At 52.4% G+C, this 22,912-nt stretch overlaps 1 protein-coding gene across 38 annotated transcripts in view; it reads right to left on the reverse strand.

Annotated features, from left to right (window-relative positions):
* TRAK1 (trafficking kinesin protein 1) overlaps positions 1–22,912 on the reverse strand; it is a 195,183-nt gene that overhangs the window by 24,886 nt on the left and 147,385 nt on the right. For all 38 annotated transcript variants that reach the window (XR_016214923.1, XR_016214924.1, XR_016214926.1 and 35 more), the window contains 8 exons: positions 14,832–14,908; positions 9,344–9,460; positions 6,180–6,280; positions 5,337–5,445; positions 5,012–5,090; positions 3,299–3,429; positions 2,226–2,300; positions 1,562–1,699 (listed from right to left, as the gene is read on the reverse strand). Coding sequence is in view for 33 of the 38 variants with exons in the window: in XM_051851810.3 (XP_051707770.1) it covers positions 1,562–1,699; positions 2,226–2,300; positions 3,299–3,429; positions 5,012–5,090; positions 5,337–5,445; positions 6,180–6,280; positions 9,344–9,460; positions 14,832–14,908 (827 nt within the window). In the remaining 5 variants the exon portion in view is untranslated. The remainder of the gene's footprint in view (positions 1–1,561; positions 1,700–2,225; positions 2,301–3,298; positions 3,430–5,011; positions 5,091–5,336; positions 5,446–6,179; positions 6,281–9,343; positions 9,461–14,831; positions 14,909–22,912) is intronic.

Genomic DNA, 22,912 nt, shown 5'->3' on the forward strand with positions numbered 1-22,912 from the left:
CTCTCTCACTGTCCACTCTGCCTGTCAAAAAAAAAAAAAAAAAAAAAGCAGCTGCCACCGTCAGACTGCTCTGAATGCCTTTGTGGGTAACACATCTTAAAATCCCCACCTTCAGAAAGGAGGAAAGGCTAATAAAGGCTTTATCTCGGCAAACAGGAAAGCTGAGAAGCCCTCCGGAAGAAGCGGACATGCAGACTTTCAATTGGCCTTTTCTTATGTGAGGGTTTAGTTCTCAAAGACAGATTTGTCCTTGACAATGAGAAACACAGCAGAGTGAAGATGGCCCCAGGAGCTCGCTGCATGCCAGTGAGAAGCCAGCAAGGGAGGAAGGCAGGCTGGCAGAGCCTGCTAGGATGCCCGGGCCAGACTGGGAGCCAAGGGTCCTCGGTGCAGGCGGGGATAGAAGGGAGGCGGGGGATGTTCTCTGCGGCTTTCCCTGGGGTGGCCGCTTATGTGATGCGTCCCTCTCTGTGGCTCCCCTTCAGTGTCAGTCAAGTTTCTTAGAGAGACAGAAGATGCTCCAGCCTGACTTCGAGGTGTGACAGCAAAGAAGAAAAAGAGATGACGACGAGCAGTCTGGGCTGTGAGCACAGGGTGCATCAGGGCTCAGAGACAGGACGTGGATGGATTTGGACAGGATTTTGCCAGCATTTATGCAGTCACCCACTCTATCTCATTTCGGGGAGCTTCTCCCAAAAGCTCTTCACTCCTCACAATTGGTATCCATGAAACCACAGAGACAGAGCCTGACTATAAAGGAGTTCTTGGTTGTTTGTCCTTCTGGCCATCTGGCCATCATCCATCCATCTATCTACTACCCACCCATGCATCTGTCAATCATCCGTATCTACCAATCCTTCTACCCAGCATCCATCCATCCACCCAAATGCAGAATCTATTAAACATAGTACCTGCTACACATCTGTGATACCGAGTATTACGGAGAGGGAGGGAAGAAAATCACAAAGCAGCCATGGACCCCATCTGGTCTGAGCGCAGAGGAAGCGGGCAAGCTCATTCACCTCTAACCAAATGCTATAGGGTGGGGGGTGGTGAACCGGGGGTTCAGCCCTGTGTTGCAGGTTAACTGCCTAGAACATTCCCTTCTCAACTACATTCCCTTAAAGCCCAAGCTTGAAACAATCAGGACAAGGCTGACGAAGCAAGACTGTGGGGAAAGCATATAACAAGCATAAAACATCTGGCCCGTGGGCAGTGCGAGGCCAACACCATCCTTTGGTCTGGCCCTGCCAAGGCAACTGCAGGCAGCACACGGAATTCCCTAATTCTGCAGCAGGCTGCGTTTTAAGCTGATTCTGTGTGGCCTGTGAGTGATGTTAAAGATACCCACACGGCGCCTGGCAGAGAAGAGGTTCCCCACCCACGAGGGATGGGAAGTAAGCGACCTGACTGCCACGGGTGATTACGAAGCCACCGGCTGGGTGCATGTGCCCAGGCACCGGACCCAGATCCACACCGGATCCGAAGACCCAACCGCAGAGGTCAGGATGGCGGACGCGGCCGTGCCCTGGCGAGGAGCCCCGGCGCCCAGCTGGCTCACCATGGGGAAGAGGCCCAGCGAGTGGTAGCGGCGGGACGTGGTGTTGGGCATGGTCTTGTTCCGGAGGTTCTTCAGCTCCTCCTGAGCCTCGTGCAGCATCTCCATGCACTCTGCATACTTGTCCTCCAGCTCACGCAGCTGCGGGGACCAGGGAGGACGCAGTGAGCAAGGCACGAGCCCCCGGGCCTGCGAGACAGCAGCGATCTAACTGGGTTCCCCTCCCCCGGCCCGGGGAACAGGCCACCCCGTGGGTGCCCAGGGCTGGCTTCTCCTGGGGGCGAGCTCACAGACTCAGAAATCCCCCGCAATATACGGACAATGGGGTACGGAGTCAACAACAGCTGTGCGTGGAAGAGAAAGCAAAGCCAGCATCAGCATATCCAGGGCTGAAACCGCGTCCTTGAACCTGGCAGTGTGTGTGCTGTGGGGACAGTGACAGGGGCAGCCTGTGCAGGCTAGGCCCTGGGCAGGGAGAGAGCCCAGCATCCTGCGTGGGCACAGAACCATCCATAGTGCAGCTGGGAATTACGTTACAACTCAGACGGAATGAAATGCAGTGTTAAAATGGTCAAAATGGATCTGCCGAATGCCCGCCCACCTAGGGAGTCTGTGATGCACCTGCTCGGAACCGGGGTCCCTGCAGAAAGCAGAAAGGGCCCCTCACCTCGGCTGTGAGCTGCCGCTGGGCGTCCTTTGCAGCCCCTAGGTGCTGGACCAACTCCTCATTTTCCACCGCACACTAAACCATGACAAAGAGAAATCACTCGCTCTTCTAGGAAAGAAACTTAGGTAAGCCCGACTTGACCTGATCCGTTAGAATTACCACCGATCTCCTCTTGTCTACCATGCAATGTCTATCCCACTCTGGGGTAAAATTTTGTGCGATGTGATTTTTGACGGCCAAGTCTTCCCTATGCCCCTGCTCATTCTCTGCAGCCCACCCTCCACCCCCGAAATAACAGCTTGTTCTCCAGAAGCCTCTCATCTCCCACTTATAGCACAGGCCCAGCAGGGGTCACTAAACTGCTTGGAACAGCTCCAGCTTCAATATAAAGGGGACCTGGCTCTACTGTAGAAAGAACCAGGAGGGCCCGGTGCTGTGGTGCAGTGGATTAATGCCCTGGCCTGAAGTGCTGGCATCCCAGCTGCTCTTCTTCCCATCCAGCTCTCTGCTATGGCCTGGGAAAGCAGTAGAGGATGGCCCAAGTCCTTGGGCCCCTGCACCTGCATTGGAGACCTGGAAGAAGCTCCTGGCTCTTGGCTTCGGATTGGCGCAGTTCCAGCCATTGCAGGAGTGAACGATCAGATGGAAGACCTCTCCCCCCCACCCCTGCCTCTCCTCTCTCTGGGTAACTCTGACTTTCAAATAAATAAATCTTTTTAAAAAAAAAATTAAAACATTAAAAAAAAAAAAAAACAACGAACCAAGGATACTAAGCAAAAGCAGAAACACTAAGCCAGATGATTCCTAAGTCAAGGTCCCAAACTCCACATCCACAGCTCCTTTCTTAATGGAATCTATTCATCTGTAGGTTATGCACAGGAGACAGGGGTCCTAAGTAAGACCCCGTGCCAATTCAGGCCAGCCAAGTTCATCTTACTGAGTCCACAATGCTGTTCCCCCAAAACAGCAGTTCAAATGCCCAAGACACGTAACTGTCTTCTAGAATAGTAACTGCCCCTTCTGATCTCAGCATGGCCACTGTGGCACTGGCCAGGGAAGCGGAGACCACTTACAGCCTTCGCCTTTTTCTGTAAATCGACAATCTGTGACAGCAGGTGTGTGATCTCCTCCTGCTGGCGGGCAGCGTCCTCGGTCTTCTTGGCCAACTCCTCCGAGATGCTTGCGATCTGGGCATTGGCGTCCCCTTGGCCAAAGAGAGGACGATAACAAGTGTGAGTCAAAAACCACGCAGGTTGGGGCCTGGCACTGCGGCGTGGCAGGTAATCTACTTGTAATGCCGGCATCCCAATAGTTCATGTACAGCCGCCTTACTTCCCACCAGCTCCCCTGTGAGTGGCCTGGGAAAAGCAGCAGAGGATGGCCCAAGTGCTTGGGCCCCTGCACCCATGTGGGAGACCTGGATCCTGGGTCCTGGCTGTCGCACTCTAGGGAGTGAACCAATGGATGGAAGATTCTCTCTCTCTCTCTCTCTCTCTCTCTCTCCTTCTTTCTAGCTTCTAACTCTGTATTTCAAATAAATAAATCCATCTGTATTCAAAAAAAAGAAGCCCATGCAGGCAGATCCACACAGGCTGGCTTCTCTGTGGCTTGCCCAGGAAAAACCATCACTCTGAGAGAGTAACAGGAGTGGAGGAAGTGCGTGAAAAAGGAACTCACGGTGACCAAGCAACGTGGGCTCTTCAGGGAAGGCACCCAGCTATCACTCTCAGGCATGAGGAGGGAGCCGTCTCCCCAGGGAGAATGAGGCAGGTCCCAGGAGTCAGCTAGGAGGTGCCGCACTAACCCTGGAGGCACCTGGCTGAGCCCTAAGACTTCACACAAGAACGAATCCATGTAGCTAAGAGGAGGCAGGAGGAACTCCTGCTGAGCCCTGCTGGGGGAAGCAGCGACCACTGGTGCAGTCCCCCGGGTGCCCCCCCACTCAGAGCCGGAACTCTGCAGTGGATTTGAATGTGGGGTGGGTTTCACTTGCTTGGTGCTTTTGCTGAAACACAACATAATGAGTTGGCCCTTTTGTCCTAACTTGCAGGCTTCTAACAGAGACAGCACAGGGGAAAAAGGAGCTTATTTGAAAAGCTGAGGTCTCAGACCTCGACTTTTACAGATCAAATTCTGAGCAAGCGTTTTTCCCTACCTCCTCCACATGCTAATAAGTCCAGAATTAAAATTAAGCATCCATCTCAGCAAGAAATTAAGATCCTGGGTGGCTGACACCCAGCATCCAGTCCACAATGTGAGAAGGGGTGGGTGTACCACATGAGGCCAAGGGAGGCAGCCTCTCATCTTAGGAAAACCACAGCAGAGCTGCAGAGTGGCAGGGAGAGCGCCATTTTCCAAGGGTGATGAGCGGGCACCATGGCGGCAGGTGCTAGGGAGTAGAAAGTGGGGTAGGGCAGGAGTATAAAGTAGGTAGGGAGGGAGTATAAAGTAGAGTAGGGCGGGAGTAGAAAGTGGGATAAGGCGGGAGCAGAAAGTGGGGTGAGGAGGGAGTAGAAAGTGTGATAGGGAGGGAATACAAAGTATGGTAAGAGGGAGTAGAAGGGGTAAGGAGGGAGTAGAAAGTGGGGTGGGGTGGGAGTAAAGTGGGGTGGGGTGGGAGTAAAGTGGGGTAGGGTGGGCAGGGAAGGAGTAGAAAGTGGCATGGGCGGGAGTAGAAAGTGGCGTGGGGCTGGAGTAAAGTGGGGTAGGGTGGGTGGGTAGGCAGGAGTAGAAAGGGACGTGGGCGGGAGTAGAAAGGGGTGCGGGCGGGAGGGCCCGGCGCGTACTCAGCTCCTTCACGCAGTCATTGACCAGCTGCTGCTCCTTCTCTTCGTAGGTGATGGTCTCTGTCTTCAGCTGGCAGGCCTGCGGACACGACTCAGGTCAGAGCCCAGCACTCCCACCAGGACAGGTGGGGCGGGCCAGGGCTGAGGCGTGCAGCATGGGCTACCCTGTGTCTGGGAGGCCAGCCTTCAGCACCTCCCCCACTATCACACACCCACCAAGTGCAGCTAGTTGATCTGAATGCCCAGACGCCACCTCCGTGGATGGCACGGGCACCAGGGCTACCCTGGCCCGGGGCGGCAGAGCGGGGCCGGGGCTGCGCGTCACCTCGGATCGCAGCACGACGTTCTCCTCTTCCAGGTCCTTGAGCTTCTTTTGCAGGGAATCCAGGTGGAAGTAGTTCTGTACGGAGGAGGAGGACTCGTTCCTCTTCAGCCTGGGGAGGGAGCCAGCTCACAGTGTGGGGACAGACAGGGGCCTCCCAGTCCCTGGCCAGCCTCCGGGAGCTGCAGATGGGCCGCTGCAAGGCAGTGACCCAGGAAGGCTGTGCTCCACCCCCAGGAAGCCAGCGCCATCCCAAGCCTCTGTCCACAACACGCCCTGGCCCCATTGCCTTGGGATTCGGAGGAATCGGTCCCATCTAAAGGCCGCACAACTCCCGGATGCTTGTTCCATACTCTGCGTGTGTAACTCAACTGGTGCTCATCCACCCTACAACCTCAGTGCTACTAGCAACTCTGACAAATGAGGAAATAAGCACAGAGGGGTTAAGGGATGTGGCCTGGGGCACACAGCCAGCAAGGCACACAGATAAGCTCTGAACTGAGGTCGTGGGGGGAGACAACACACACTAGGACCGGTCACGGCCCCTCTGGCTCCAGGGCCCTACATTCCCTCCAGCAGCACTGCCCACCCTGTCACCCGCGCACCTGCCAGGGCACGTCAACTTCAGCTCGCAAACAAGCAAAATGGCTCAGCGAGATGAAAACTTAAAAAACCCATCCTCCCACGCTCCCCTCCAACAGTACGATGCATCCTTGTGAGGCCCCTGCAGATGCTTGGTCTACAGAGGGCGACAGCAGTGCTGCTGCGGGCAGCCCCGCCTAGGGGGCTCCCAGAATGTCACCAGCCGACCCCAGACCCTCAGGAGCAAGCCCTCGGCTGACTTACGGAGTGGAGCAAACAGACTCGGGCTCACTCTCCTCGGCGGCGCTGGTGTAGAACTGGAGCAGCTCATCCTTCATGGACAGCTCATGCCGGAGCTGAGACACCTGCGGAACCGGGCCCAGGGTTTGCTTCCTGGGAGGGCAGCGGCGACCCACTCACGCTGGGGAACGGACTGCTCAGCGAGGGTTGAGTTTGATCCCCGAGAGGGGGCAAATGCAATGCTAACTGCTTGGCACGAATCTTCCTATCTACATTTGTTATTGTTATTATTATTTTTGGGATAGAGAAGAAAGGGGACCACAAGGCTCTAGATGAGAACGCGAACGGCTTTTGGAAGTAGCCAGATCAGACAGCCAAAGGGCCAGAGCAATGGGTCATGGGAGCAAACGGAAGGCAAGGTCATGGTCTTCTGCAAGAGCCAACTCCCACCTTGGGACAGGATCCTGGTGAGGCCGCTACACCCAGTGCACCAACCCCTGACTTGGGAAAACCACACAGCCCCACCCTGTGACTAAGGCACTGCCACAGGGCTCCTGGCTAAGTGTGGCCAGACCTGACTCTGCAGTCCACAGTCTCTGGGGAGGATTTTCAGACTGAGGAAGCAGAGTGGCAGCCACCGGGAACGGGCTGTGTGGGTTACTGCTGGGACAGTCGCGTGCACCACATCGAAGAGTACTCCAGGTGTTGGGATACACAACCTCGTGCTGCAAACATGGTCGTGGCTGTGCAGCACTCGTGACTGACGGCTATGGATCAAGTGCTGTACATGAGAACTGCCATTGTTTTCCTTCCTTCTCGTTTCTGATTTGATGTGGGGTCTCTGGTTTACTGTGATTCCCTACGCGACACGGGGAAGCCAATTTTATGTGCATCCAGGCTATGGCTTCACCACCCAGGCTGACAACTGAATGATGGGCCGGGGGGGGGGGGGGGCGGGCGGGGAACCTGTGAGAGTGAAATTCCAGGGAAAAGGGTGCTGTGTGTGAGGTGGGGGAGGCTCAGGCAAGGACAGTGATGTGAAGAGGTCAATGGGCGACCACTTCCTGGGTGACAGGTCCTCTGCACAGGAGGGGCCAGCCGGAGCCGGTGTGCTTTCTCCAGGGGTCACCCCGGAAGGCAGGACTCAGGTCCTGATGCCAGGGCTGGGAACACGGGACACAGCACCATCTCACCTGATTGTCTTCTAAAGAAAGCCTGAGGTCCTACGGCGACAGCCGGCCTTTATCACGCAAGGGCACTTCAAAACGGTGTGTGGAGAAAGGCAGGCTGGGTGTTTGCTCTAGTGCTTACGATGCTGCCTGGGGTGCCCGCACCCCACCTCAGAGTGCCCGTGTTCAGGTCCCCACTACACTCCCAACTCCAGCTTCCTGCTCATGCACAGCCTGGGTGGCAGCAGGTGATGGCTCCGGTACCTGAGATCCCGCCACCCCGGGGGAGACCTGGAGTGAGTTTCTGGTTCCTGGCTTTGGCCTGGCCCAGCTCCAGCTGTTGAGAGTATTTGGGGAGTGAGATAGGAGATCTCTCTGTGTCCCTCTGTCTTTCTCTGCCTTTCAAGTAAAATAAATAAAGCACTTTTTACCTTTAATAAAGTTCATGGAAAAACATTATTGAAAGTACATTTTGGTGCACAAAATTTTGAAACCTATGCATTTTTTCTAATATATATCATGCATGAACTTTCTGAACAATACTCACTGACACAAATTTCAAAATCTTTTGCATCAAAATAAACTTATCTTTATTTATTTAAAAAAATTGTTTATTTATTTGAAAGTCAGAGTTACAAAGAGAGAGGCAGAGAGAGTGTTGGTTCACTCCCCAGATGGTTGCAACAGCAAAGGCAGGGCCAGAACAAAGCCAGCAGCTAGGAGCTTCTTCTGGGTCTCCCCCATGGGTTCAGGGGCCCAGGGACTTGAGCTGTCTTCTGCTGCCTTCCCAGGCACATTAGCAGGGAGCTGGATAGGAAGTGGAGCAGCCAGGACATGATGTAGCAGGCAGTGGCTTTATCCACTACGCCACAGCACCAGCCCCTTTAATACACTTTTCTATGCAATGCACTGGGAGTAGCTTTAATTAGGCAAACTATCGATAGATCTCAGGGACATGAATTAGGGGGTCCTCTCCCGCTTTTCTGATTTAGAAAAGAACGCACGAGAAGGAAGCAGAGTCCTCATGGCCACAATGCACTGGGAAGAGAATGCTCAGGGTGACAGAAAGGCAGATCCTGGCTGTGCGCTTCTAACCCTTGTTCTCCCAACTCACTCTGCAGCCTCCCTGCTCCTGTCCACAGCACGACCCTTCCAGAAAAAGCAGCCCCTTTCAGATCAGCCTCACCACTGATATCCACCAGCCGAGATCTGCATCATGAAAATAATCATTGGGGCTGGTGCTGTGGCATACCATGAGGCACCAGCATCCCACAGTGGCGCCGGTTCAAGTCCCAGCTGCTCTACTTCCAATCCAGCTCCCTACTAATGCACTTGGGAAAGCAGTGGACGATGGTCCAAGTGCTTGGGCTCCTGAGCCCATGTGGGAGACCCAGAAGAAGCTCCTGGATCCTGGCTTTGGCCTGGCCCAGCCCCCACCATTGCATCCATTTGGGGAGAGAACCAGCGGATGGAAGATCCATCTCCTCCCTCTCTCTCTCTATACCCCAACTCTGCCTTTTAAATAAATAAAATAAATTAAAAAATAAAATAACTATGTTTCTATCATTTAAAAAGGCTATTTTTGGTCTTGTTTCATACACATGAAATTCCTCCATAATCATGAATGCGACTCGCCTTCCACAGCAGCAAGAGCCGGTCCTCCAGAAAGCCACCTTCTGCAGGCGCCCCGTCCACGAGGCTCAGGAACCCCCTGCTTACTGCTGCTGTCTCAGCCCGTGTGCCCTTTCACCCTGTGTGGAGGCTCTCTGTCAACCACGTGGTTAGCGCGTGGACTCTGGGCAGACGGTGGCAGGCCCAGGCCTGCCCACGTGGAACAGCACCACGCACCTGTGCCCACCCTGGGGACATCTGTCTTCTCCCATGGAGGACAGGAAGGAGGCACGGGAGGTTCCCAGGCTCTGAGCCGGCAGCTCTGGACTCAGGCTGAGGGTGCTCCCTGGGGGCTGGGGGCTTCTGCCCATGCCCGGGGCCCCTGAGCCCGTGGCCTCCACCCCTCACCTCTTCCCTGATGTGTTCCACTTGCTCCTCCAGCAGCTCGTTCCTCTCCGTCAGCGTCTTGTTCTTCTTCAACAACGACTGGCCGATGCGGGCAGCCAATTCTAGATCCCGCTCTTTCTACGAGAGGCAGAGGGAGGACAGAGACTCAGCAGGAGCCCAGAGATGAAATCAAGGGCATCCGGGAATTAACAAGGCCATGCATGATTGACCACCCGTGTTGGCATGGGGCGCTCGTTACAAGAGGAGCAACCTCTGCCCACAGGGGCTATGCAGACATCCAGCAGCAAACTGGAAGCCTAAGGAGAATAAATCTGTGATCCAAGAGGGAAAAAAAAAAACCACAGCTGTCACCAGACACATTTCTCTGCAGTGGTTCTCAGCGTCTGTGCAGTGCTCTGACGACCTGGGCCCAGCACATGGACACGTGGACACACTCAGGAACTCTTTGTTGAATGATTGAATGCACACAGAAATCCTGAAGTGCTCTTGCAGTAAAGCTAAGAGCTGACCCAGACAGGCAGCCCACCTCCCCCAGCATTCACTGGGGGGCAATTTACTAAGTTCTTTGTCTTTCATCCTTGGTGGCTTGTAAAGGCACAGCTGCCTTTGCAGGGAGGCAGGCGTCCTCTGATGGTGGACAGAGGCCATCCCCAAGTGTGGACTTGTCAACCCCCTGCTGGGCCCATGATAGCTCACTTCTGGGAGGAGGTGGCAGGGAGATGAGAACTGAAGAGCTAAGTCCATTCTAGACACTGCTCACCAGGAGTAAAGAAAATTAAAAGAATACAAATGTGCTGTTTAGGGTAGGGGAAGGCTGGGAAGGAATCTTGGGTCCCCACCCAACACTGGCCCTTCAGCTCCCCCGTGGCCCAAGGCAAATGGCTCAAGCTTCAGGAAGGTCAGGGGCTCCGTGGCTGGGATTGTCAAAGCACAAGGTTACTGCCTTCTAGCAAGGCGAGGAATCATTTTAGTAATAGCAACTGACATCTGGTTTACATTAAGTACAACAGCACAGAATGGAAAATACCCGAGTGTTATTCCACACTGCTGGCCAGGGAGAGAGCACTGGGCCACAGCAGGTGCTGGTCACACTTTAACTGGTGGCCCGTCCTATGCCACACCGAGATTCGGGGTTCTGTTTGAACATCCCTGGGGGTCTGGTTCCCAGCTCTGTCAAGTCGGGGGCGGAGAGGAGGGCAGGCCATCTGAGATCGCCTTGGCAAAATCTAGGGTTTCTAACTAATTACACATTTTGCTAATCACAGGAACTCCGCCTGGGCTGTCTTTGAGCCAACAAACACATATGCACCATCACCATCACTGGTTTGGACCTGCCACTCATGCGGCAACCTTTGAAACCCCAAATGTGCAAAGTGCTTGGACAATAGATAGAATTACAAAGGGGGAATCAGGGGCACAGCACTCGAGGTCAAGTACAGTTTGGGGAGACTGGAGCTGACGGTCACCTGGCTCCCTCTTGCAGAAACACTGTCTCTGTCCCCTGGGTCTTCCCTAGTGAGGCGTTCACTACCATCCCAGAGCCAAGTGGGTAAACCAGTAAATCAGCAGTGAAAACCCCAATCTGGGCCTGCCAGAAACATAGTATGAGTGGAGAGGGCCTTCCAATGGGGCCGTGGAGGGCGGGACGCAGTGACTCTGTCCAGGAAAATAGGACCCTCATCTCTGGGCATTCAGTCACACTGGCCACTGCCTACCAGGAGGGGTCTGTAACTCCCAGACCCTTGTCACGTCTCAGGCTCAGCAGCTGTGCTTATTTGGTAGCGAGAGGAAAGGATCGAAGAATTGTGTGAGGCAACCTGTACAGAATTCAAGTCTGCAGGCCAGATTCAAAACCAGCACCTGCCATTCGCATTCTCATTCCAGTTCTCATTCTCATTCCAGCCAGCTCAACTCAGCTGAAAGTGCAGCTCTGACGTCCACTTCTCTGCCAAAGTCTGGTCCCCATAAACCTACCTCAAGCCCAGCCAATTCCTCCGCTAGAGCGAGTTCTTGTGCTGAACACCCAGAGGGTGCCTGATTAACGCTCACTGGTTCCGGACCTGACTACCTGCTCTGCGCTGGCTTCCCACAACCATGCTGCTCGGCTCCTGGAACAGGCACAGCCGCTTGGCGCGCCGTGGCCACACTGTGTTTGCACATTTCACCATAAACAAATCAAGCAAGAAAGCGACAGTCCCTATGAAAGGTGAGGCAAGGTACTGCCAGAGCACCTGACAGATGCACAGAGCTTCCCACAACACAGGACCCCAGGAGAATGGAGAAGAGGCGGGGGAAGAAACACAAGAGGAGTGTGTGTGGGGAGGGGCTCAACAATGGAGCCCCTTGGACACACCTCAACCTCAGCCCCGAGGTTCGTCTTGCTCTCTCTACTATCGCAGATTCTCTCTTGGTCTACACAGGACAGCTAATTTTTTTCCTTCTTTATTTTGTTTAGAAAAAGTTTTTTGATGACCGTTTAGTACGTGAACACCAGGGGGCAGCAGGCAGCCTCAAGAAGTATAAATACAGTGCAAACGGATTAAATCAGGCTATCAGCATCCCCGCTTCCCCCCCACTTCCTCTGTGTTTGGAGGCCCCTTCCCACCCCCCAGCTCTGAACACGATGAATAATACCATGACACCTGGGCTCCCAGGCTCACTGTACCCTTCTCATAATAGCCAGGACATGGAATCAACCTATGTGTCCACTGATGGGTGAATGCATTAGGAAAATGTGGCAGATATACATTTAGGAATATCACTCAGCCCTTAAAATGTACGAAAGCCTGAAGTTCAAGCGTTACAGTAATTATAAAGATCATGGTCTGCTGTGATAACAAAAAGCAAGAAGTTATAGTAAAAGTATTCATTGATGAGGTAAAAAATTTAAACAAGTCATTGAAGCACCTTCAGTTCCTTTCCTGGTTCTCATTTTACTAAGGCAATAGCTCGGCTGCGTTTCTCTTTGAGAAATGCAAGGGTGACAGAAGAGACTAGCCAACACATGATCAGTGGGTATTTTGAAAACCAGCACAAAAGCTAGGGGATGTCCACTAGAATAAAGGACGAGAGTAACAGACTCCAAACAAATTCACATCGGCCCTTGGAGACAAGCTATTGAAAGAGCCAGTTCACAAAGAGGCAAGGAGGAGCTCACTGGAATGACTTATTCTCTCTTTCTGGCGATGCTTTGGTTAAAATGACTCTAACTTTAGTCTCTGTTTTGTTTTGTTTTTTACTTATTTGACAGGTAGAATTAGACAGTGAGAGAGAGAGACAGAGAGAAAGGTCTTCCTTCCGTTTGTTCACCCCCCAAATGGCTGCTTCGGCCAGTGCGCTGCACCGATCCGAAGCCAGAAGCCAGGTCTCCCACGCGGGTGCAGGGGCCCAAGCACCAGGGCCATCCTCCACTGCCTTCCCGGGCCACAGCAGAGAGCTGGACTGGAAGAGGAGCAGCCGGGACTAGAACCCGGCGCCCATATGGGATGCCGGCGCCGCAGGCAGAGGATTAACCAAGTAAGCCACGGTGCCGGCACCCTCAGTTGCTTACCAATGAATGAACTTACACTGACTGTGACGCCCACTAGTAACAGGAACAGCCAGCAGTGCACACTTCATGGCTGACTCATCTCATTCACCAATTTCAGGACAAAAAGCATCACTGGGGCCCAGAGGGTCAGCCTCTCCCTACCTGGGGAGAAGGTGAGCCTGGCCCACAGGTGCATCCTGGATAGCAGCCAGCCAGAGCAAGCCACAAGAAACCTTTTCCTTTAAAACCAGAAGCACGCTTGTCACGCTGGCCAAGAGACAGCAGGTGTGCAGACCAAAGCCATTGACAGCAGAGGCAGAGCCGAGAGCAGAGGAAAGTGCAGCCTGGTGTGACCGTCACACGACCCGGGTGGACTGGTGGTCACCGGGATCCCCACCCAGTTCCACAGAAAGGCAGGGAACTCTGACACGATTCTTATCAGGGCAAGGAGCAAATGGCACTGCTATTTATAAAACACAGAGATACAGATGGACCAATGCCATGACCTTGTGAAAAGTGAAACAAGGCACAACAAAGAACCAAGGAACTGCCCTGCCAAGACTATTCCTAGCACCCACCTTGTTTTATAAGATGAGGCCAAACATGGCCATGGACATAGCCACTTAGAAAACCAGCTGGTGGCGAAAAAGTGAATTCTTGACCCTGGCATCTGCACAAAGGGCTCAAACTCTCACCCAGCTGAGAAGGGCCACGACCTGGGGAATGTTGTCCAGCACTGCCAGCTGGGACTCGGTCACAGCCAAGAACTGCAGGCTGTGGACACTCCGGGGTGGCAGCCCATGGAACCACTCTGGGGCTGGTGTTTGGCACAACAGTGAAGACGCCACTCGGGACACCCGGTACAGCCTCTACTGGAGAGCCTGTGTTTGAGTTCAGTTCCGCTCCTGATTCCAACTTCTGCGCACCGAGGGAGGCAGTGGTGATGGCTCAAGAAATGGGTTCCTGCCATCACATAGGAGACCTGGATTGGGTTCTTGGCTCCTAGCTTTGGCTCCAGCCAGGGACTGTTGTGGGCATTTGGTGAATGAGCCAGCAGACAGAAGTTTTCTCTCTCTTTTTTCTATCTCCCCACCAAATAAACAAAAGAATGAAAGTTCTCAATAGGAACTCAAAAAGAACTTCAAACAAAATACAGTCAGAGGTGCTGACCAGGCAGCCACCACCAGAAGGCAGAAGGCCTGTGCCCCCAAATGCCTCGGCTAACACCCTGACATCACTCTGTGACTCTCTCTAGGAGATTGGACAGGAGTGGGTTCAAGGGAGGTGTGAGACACTGGGTAGGCAGAGGGAGAAACACAGCGGAAGAGAAAGGCGCAAACATGGGGTGAAGGGACATCCCCACCCCCAAATCAAACACTCTGGGTTCTGCCACTGCTGCCCGGGCCCTGCCTGGGTTTCGGCTTCGTCGCCCAGCTGGCTGGAAACCAGCAGGGATTCCTGTGTCTCCCACGTTGCTCTAACTCCCTTCCTGGGGACAGTGTTAAGGAACATGACCTGGAGTCATTCTCGCTTCTGGAGCAGGACCAAGGGTCTGCAAGTTAGCACCTGTCTGTGTCAGAGCTGCTCTGGAGCTGGGGCCAGTGTTTAAGGACGGGCACTTATTTCGTGAGTCCTTTCTAAGAACCCACAATGGCCAGCTTTGTTCTATAAGGATGCTCCAAAACCGGTCATGGAAAAATGGAACCACAAGATACATTTAACCCATTTAAGTGTTACCATATTTTGTATCAGGAGTAACATATCCTTTGAAAAATCTAAAATACCCATACAAAATTCTAGCTACAAAGGTCTACCTTGCTACTAGTTCAGAAAGCAGAGGCATTACACAATACCCGGAGAGGGCCCAACTTCTGAGAGTCCTCGCTGAAGCAGACAACAGCGTGCGCTTCTATCAGATGGTGATAAGCAGCTCTTTCTGCCCTCCCCTAAAATGCTTACCTCCTCCAGAAGCCGAGTGACAGCGTCGATGTCATTGTACGTCTTAGTCATCTGGCCAACTCTTTCAGCACATAGCACTGTAAGGAGTAAAAGTGACAATGAGACCTAGGACACACACCTGCCAGACAAACGACCCCATCTGGAAAAGCACCCTGAGGTTGTGTTCCTGTGCTAGCACGCAGGGCCACTGACTTTCCTGGGTTCAGCCCACACTGTGTTCAACACCACGGGGTTTCACTTTCCAGTTCCAGGTGTGAGATCTAACTGTGGGGGATGGGTGCTATCCCTGTATAGCCTTACACTGTGGGTCTGTGTGGGGGTGCACACGCGTGTGCATATATAAAGGCAGTATGAGGGCCAGGTGGTGGGGTAGAAGGGCTCTGGCCTCCAATGAACTCAGCAAACTCAAGTGCATGGGGCAGAGGTCAGGTGGCAGCACAGCCCCTGTATGCAACCTACCAGAAAGGCCTGCAGGGCTGCACCCCACCAGCCACACAGCCCCAGCCGCATGGACAGAGGGGTCCTTCTGGAAGCACCGATTGGATCTCATGACAGCACGGCCCCCTCTGCCCATCTCATCCTGACACTGAGTCTAAGGAATGGCTTCCATACTATGAAAAACAAGGCAATCTATTTTTAACATCTATACCAAAATGACCATAATCTTTGCCCACCTACACACACACTCACATCCACTGTGGTCAGAGCAAGAAGCACAAAAGCCACCCTAGAACTGTGTCTCTTTTACTCCTTCCACTGAGAAAAAAAAAAAAAAAAAGGATTGTGCAATGAAAGGCTTTAGTCTGCCAAAAAAAAAGAGAGAGAGAGAGAGAGAGAGAGAGAGAGAGAGAAATCTCAGGCTTGTCTAATTTTAAATCAATAGCAAGGACTAGATTTGCAGTTCAACAAAAGGTAGCATTGCCTTTTATTCTATGGAGGAAGGAGTGAATGCAAACAGATTTAGGGTCAAAGAGCATCCATTCTGACACCTGTCACTTTGGGGCTGCATAATAACTCCTCAACAAGGCTTTGTGAGCAAGACTAACTCTGTTGCAAGCTGACACTTTGGCAATGACCCAAGCCCCCGGAGGAAAGCAAATGGGAATTGCAATGCTGCACTAAGTCCAAGTTGGGCGCATAGCAAGTGGAATTCAATAGGTCTGTAAATATTTCATGAAACACCAGTAGAGAGCACCCTGGCAAATGAGCTCAGTCAAACCTGATCTGTTGGAATGATTTCTGAGCTTAAGGAGGAGACCTGAAATCTGGTTCTAAATCTGAAACTGTAGCCTCCCCCCCCCCCACCCCGGGGAGGCAGGCTCCCTGCTGGGGTTTGCTCTCCACCCAGCCCTATCACCTGCCTCACAGCAGAGAGAAAAGTCCATCACCCGGGGCATCGTCTTTGCCTCTCACTTAGGCAGAGCTGCCAGGGAGGAGAGAGAGACTGAAAAGGGTGGGTTTCAACCAGAATCTAGCTCACGGGCTCAGGGCGGGTGAAGGCTCCTGTGCCTCGGGCAGGAGTTAGCGCTCGTCCTGTGCCGCTGTGATCCTGCCAGACAGCAGGAGCTGGAGCTGTAGTCTGCTCCAGTACCGTGTCAGTCCGAGACGACACTCATCTCCCCAGCTAATGTCTTAAGATCACTGTCATTACCCATACAGGCGGGCATGTGTGGCTAATTCTATGCAGTCGTAAGAAATAATCCACAGGAATCCCATAGATCCTGAGGCAGGTTCCCGTGTACTGAGATTCGGCAAAGTTATATACCATGACCAGGATGCTGACATCTATCTGATTCGCGGTCTTATTCAGATTTCCCCAGTTTTAACCGTACTGGGTTAAGTGAGTGTGTGTATGTGTGTAGCACTAGACAGTTTTAATCCCCTGTGCAGCTTCATGTACCTACAACCATCAGGACCCCTTTGTGTTGTCCTTTTATCAAATAATTTTAAAAATCTTTACCATATTTTTAACACTTAAACTCAATACAATGCATGCATGGGCCAATGCTCTTCCCAGCATTATTCTCACCAGGCACACAGTGCAAGGAGGCCAGGTGTGCCCTGTCATATCCCTGGCACGGCGCCCCTTCAGCTGGGGGTGCTCAGGGGCAGGCCTTCCTGGAAGCCCCAGGCCCTCTGGGTCTAACTACACAAGTCAGAGGCATCAGTGAAAAAAACAAACACGACAATGTACCTCAAGCTGTGAAAGTACGTGATTATTCCAGCTATGTTTTTAAAGATACACATAATTCCAACAGGGGGAGGAGAAATGTATAAATTTATAGTACATAGAAAAAGAGTAAAGATAGCCACAGAATCACTGATGTTTGGATAAGATTGCAAGTTTTCACCTTCTTTTGCATGTGTGTGTGAGTTTAAAGAATTTCTGTAGTGACCCTGCACTGATGGGGAAAAAAACACAACATTTTCCATAAAGTACATAGTTGATAATAAGACAGAAGGTTGCCGGCACCTTGGCTCACTAGGCTAATCCTCCGCCTGTGGTGCTGGCACCCTGGGTTTTAGTCCCGGTTGGGGCGTCGGATTCTGTCCCGGTTGCTCCCCTTCCAGTCCAGCTTTCTGCTGTGGTCCGGGAGTGCAGTGGAGGATGGCCCAAGTGCTTGGGCTCTGCACCCACATGGGAGAGCAGGAGGAAGCACCTGGCTCCTGGCTTCAGATTGGTGCAGCGCGTCGGCCGTAGTGGCCATTTTGGGGGGGGTGGGGTGGTGAACCAACGGAAAAGGAAGACCTTTCTCTCTGTCTCTCTCTCTCTCACTAACTCTGCCTGTCCAAAAAAAAAAAAAAAAAAAAAAAAAAAAGATAAAAGAAAAAGACAGGAGGTCCTGGGAGCCTTCCTGAGCTTATTACAACAGAAATTAATAACAGCAATAGGAGCACTTACACATATAAACTCATGGACAGCAATTCTGAATCTACAGGTACAGTGCAATGTGCTGGCCGTGTACACTGTGTCTTGACCGGCTCAGGGTGTTCCCAGGCAGATCCTGACCAGGGCCAGGCACCATTCAGAGACCTCAGTATGGACAATCTCACGTCGCCCTCTGCGCACGACTAAGGGTGGGCACTGACATGGACACAAATGGGAAGCCAAGGCTCAGAGCCGTTAAGTAGCTTGCCCGGTGCCACACAGCCAGTGGGCAGTAAGTTTATAAAACAAGAACAGACTCCTAGCAGAGGCAGCAGCTAATGTTTACAGCACCCCTATTATGCTAAAGGATTGAACCCGCTTCCTCAATTCATCCCCACAATAACCCTGCAAGGTAGCTCCTCCACACCATGAATAATCTGATGTTCTGGACCCAACCAGGTCACACAGGGAGAGAGGCTGCACCACAGGGGCTGAGCTGAGGCCAGCCTGGCTCGTGCACTCAACAAGTGAGCCATAAAGGAACAAGGACAAGGTAGGGCCAGCGCCAATCAACAAGGTTAAGGACATGTGCAAACAGGGCAAGACGCCCGTGTGGCATGGGGGAAGAAAGACTCCTGACCCTGGGGGCTTGTGTTCTCCTAGGAGACTGTCCCAAGGTCACCAGGCCCTGAGAAGGCCTCTTAATGCCTGCATTTCCTCTTCCTGGAGCCGAGCAAAGAGTGTGGGAAAATAACAAGCGAGGCCTTTGCAGGGAGGTCAGCACAGGCTGTGCTTTGCCAGTGCAGCCGCTCTGGATGCTCCATCTACAATAAGCTGTGGCCGGGTCTCTCTCGCCAGGGGAGCGGCTCTGCAACTGCTGGTTGCATCTCTCACCCCCAAAAGTGTGCCCCTTGCCCCCTAAAAAGTAAAGGGGCAGCCATACACCCCCACAGTAACTTAGTACTCAAAAATTAGGACCAAAAATGTTAGACATAGCCTGTCCGCTACAGAAAAGTAGATGGAAGAGAAAGTTCATGAAAAATGCATAACCCGGAGAAGCCACGCACCGATTTCAAACTTACTGCACCTAAATACATCTACCGTTTAGTTCCATTTTCTGAACTTTGTGAAGTCCCTGTGTACACACACTGCGCTTCTTGCACCGTCAAACCTGCAGGAAATGATGCCCCATCTCCTGCACCAGGCTCTGCGCTGAACCCGAGGGTTGCCTGCCCTCCTGTGGCAGCACAGACACCAGGGCAACCTGGGGCAGGCATGGGGGGATTGATTTCAGGGCCTGGCAGCCCCCTGTAGAGGCCATGGACTTTTATCATGGGCAATGGAAAGTCACTTGAGATTTCTCAAAGGGACAGCGTCCATGGGAGATTTGTAGTTCAAACAACACTGTGGCTTCCATGTGGAGCAATGGGGGAGGGGAGCAGGGCCAGGTAGAGAGACCAATGTCAAGGCTGCTGGCCTAAAGGCGGGCTCTTTCCTTGAGAGACTGCAGAGGTCTGACTGAGCGGGAGGTAAATCAAAATGTGTAGGACCTGGGGTTCTTGCTGGGACAGGAGCCATGGATCTCCTGGGTCTGGCACCTTCTGTTGAGACAGGCAGGTGCAGCCCGACAGAAGCAAGATAGGGCCAGCACTGGAACAGCCACTGAGGTCACCGTGGAATGGCGTGCTGGGCATGGGGCTGTCCACAATCCACTGCGGCAGGAGGCCTAGTGGACAAAATGCCCTGCCATGCCCCCCAGGAGCTGCAGGTGGTTTTGGTCTGGGAGAATCCACTTTGAAGCGAGAGGAGACTGGGTTATCATCAGGAAGGCAGGTGCAGTACCAGACTCTGGAGCCAAACTGGAACCAGCAGGCCTGGGCTGGCTGAGCATAGGGACGGAGACCTGTGACGAGGCTGTCACAGCTCACTGGATTCACAGGGTGGACAAAATTCTGAGCGGCACTGGAACTAGAAAATCAGGAGTGCAACTGTGATGCAAAGTAAACTTTGCCCCAAACGATTTTTAGAACAAATGCTGGCATCCATTCTTCCAGGTATGCGCACAACAGGAGCCACCAGCCCAAAGCAAGTTCCAATCACCCACATATAGTGTGAGGTCCCACACAGGAACAGGTGCCTGTCTCACGCCATCTGTGACAAGCCACCTGCACACTTTGGCCTCAACAGTCTTCCTGGGGCTTCAACAAGAAGCCCTCACTCCATTCACCTTAGTGGAGGGTTTCACAGGGTTGTCCAAACAGCTCTCACCACTCCTTAACCCACTCCTGACAACACTTTTGCCATTAACGTCAGCTTCACCTATCTCTATGAATATAGGAATGAATGACTATTTTAGACACACACACATTCACACATGCACACGTGTGTGCGTATCTGTGTGTACCAAAATGAAAACACCTTAAGCCCTCTAGAAGACAAGATTTCCTCGGAACTCAAAGACCAGGCAGCCAGCATCCACGAACAGACAGGGCTGTCTGCGGTCTCCCTTACTAACAGCCGATTTCTTCAATTAAAACAGTATTTCTCAACATTTTTTTTTTTTTGTATAATCTAGCGCCATCTGCCCTCCCCAAACTATTTTTCCTTCTATCTTCTGCACCTTAACACATTATTTTACAAAGGTCAAATTTTATTTTCTGTTATTTTCCTTAGAGAAACAAACAGGTGTATTCAATAAATGCTCAAAACAGACCCTCAGGAACCCTGACACGCCCAGCCGAGGCAGAGCTGGTACCTCAGGGACACAGAAAAGCCTGGTCTGCAAACCAGCAGACTCACCCCTCTCACCCTGACCCAGAGCCGCAGTGGGCAGGGTGGAAAAGAATCCCCACGTCTGGCCCCTGGCGCTCCACGAAGTCTAAGGGGCCTTGCCGAAGTCAGCAGAAATGGAATTGAAAGGTAAATTTTAGTGCAAACAATTGTGAAATCGACACATATAAAAGAGCTGCAAAAAGTTCATGCAAAGTTCATATTACAAAAAAACTATGCATGGATTTCCAATTTTTTTTTTCTTTGCACTAAAGCTTATCTTTTTTTTTTTTTTTTTTTTTTTTGACAGGCAGAGTGGACAGTGAGAGAGAGAGACAGAGAGAAAGGTCTTCCTTTTGCCGTTGGTTCACCCACCAATGGCCGCCGTGGCTGGCGTGCTGCGGCGGGCGCACCGCGCTGATCCGATGGCAGGAGCCAGGAGCCAGGTGCTTTTCCTGGTCTCCCATGGGGTGCAGGGCCCAAGCACCTGGGCCATCCTCCACTGCACTCCCTGGCCACAGCAGAGAGCTGGCCTGGAAGAGGGGCAACCGGGACAGAATCCGGCGCCCCGACCGGGACTAGAACCCGGTGTGCCGGCGCCGCTAGGCGGAGGATTAGCCTAGTGAGCCGCGGCGCCGGCCCTAAAGCTTATCTTTCAAACTCTGTTCTCCAGGAACTTTTTGAAGCACTCTCACAAACTTAACACATTCTTAACTGTTTGCCCTGTCCACGAGGGGAAGGCATGGAGGTTCAGAACCTCAGAGCCATAGGTAAAAGGCTTCCCTTTAAATTCTAAATGAGTCCCCATTTGTGCTGAGTTTCTGGGCATCACAAAATAGATGCCCTTCTAAGCTTTTGTGCAGTTGTTTTGGATTTCATTAATCCCTGCTCTGCTTAGAAACCTTGCCCACAATTGCCACGTCCTACAAGGAGCAGCTTCATCCCATGGGACACACAGGGACCACAGTCACCACGTCCCACCTCTCAATTCGCGCCTCCTCGCACCTACCGCCCAGACGCAGCCACAGCATCCACAGCCGGCGGTGCCCCTGCAGGTGTCTGGCCTGGCACCTGCGTGCCCGCTCTTTGCTCCTGGAGGGTCTGTCTTCCTCCCACTTCTCCATCTGGGGATTTCCTGCTCTTCCTGCGGCCCACAGAGAAGGTGCGGTGGACACCCTGACCAAGCCTCAGCTTTTCTGCCTGCTTTTGTAAAATTTGCAGTTTTTCCGGTCTGCTGCAGACATCAAGATCGGGCTGATTAGGCAAAGTGCTTTTGATGAGGGGGGCAGCTCTTGCTAATCTCAGGCAAACGCGGGGCGGGTAAGTTAGACACAGCCCCTCCCCACAGCGTTATCACGGGGAAACCAAGACTCTGGGAAGTCTGATGAGCTGGGTAAGGTCACAAAGACAGATTCTTGCAGTCTCCGAAGGATCTTCTGGAGGGAAATGAATGCATATGTCCTCACATAACCCTGTAGGCAACTGGTGAGCAGTCATCAAAATGTGGCACAATCCAGGCAATGGAATATTATTCAGCCACGAAAAAGAACAAAGCACTATTACATGTCACAATGTGGATGGAACTCAAAATCTTGTGCTAAGTAAAAACCAGACACAAAAACTGCCATACAGCATTGAGTGTAGTCACATAAAATATCAGAAGGCAAACCGTAGATATGGGAAGTATGTGAGTGGTTTTGCAGGACCGGGGGTAGCAGGTGGAGTTTGCTGTAAATGGGCATGACGGATCTTACTGGGAGGATGCAAAACTCTTAGACTGGATGACTGTGGTGGTTACACAACTCAGTAGATTCACAAAAATCCACTAAACTGTCCATTAAAGCGTGGGAATTAAAAAAATTTATTTATGTATTTGCAAGGCACAGAGAGAGGGGAAGGAGGGAAACACAAAGAGACAACTCTTCCATCTGCTGGTTGCTCCCCAAATGGCTGCAATGGCTGAGGCTGGGGCCTGGAACTCCAAGTCTCCCACGTGGGTGCAGGGGCCCAAGTACCTGGGCCATCTTCTACTGCTTTCCCAGGAATATTAGCAAGGGAGCCGGATGGGAAGTGGAGCAGCAAGGGCTCAAACCAGCACCCACCTGGTGCCAACAATGCAGGGGGCTGCTTAACCTGTTGCGCCATAATACTAGTCCAATCAAGTGAGTGAATTTTACAGCATGTAAAGTACACTTCGACATTTTTATGTTGCCAAATAACATGCAAACAAGCCACCCCACATTCCAACTACTTCCTTGTGAATGAGACAAAGAGAAAACATTCTTGTGTTATCTCAGCCCCTGATTGAGCCTTCCCTGGGCCACAGTGGTACTGTCAGACGGCGACTTAGTTTAGGAATCACCAGTCACCCCGGAAGAACCACACTGGGGTGGGCGTTTGGCACAAAAGTTAGGCTGCCACTTGGGCTGCCCACATCCCACAT

Source organism: Oryctolagus cuniculus, chromosome 10 (assembly GCF_051225735.1).
Source record: "Oryctolagus cuniculus isolate XC-2025 breed Fujian yellow rabbit chromosome 10, ASM5122573v1, whole genome shotgun sequence".
Lineage (NCBI taxonomy): Eukaryota > Metazoa > Chordata > Mammalia > Lagomorpha > Leporidae > Oryctolagus > Oryctolagus cuniculus.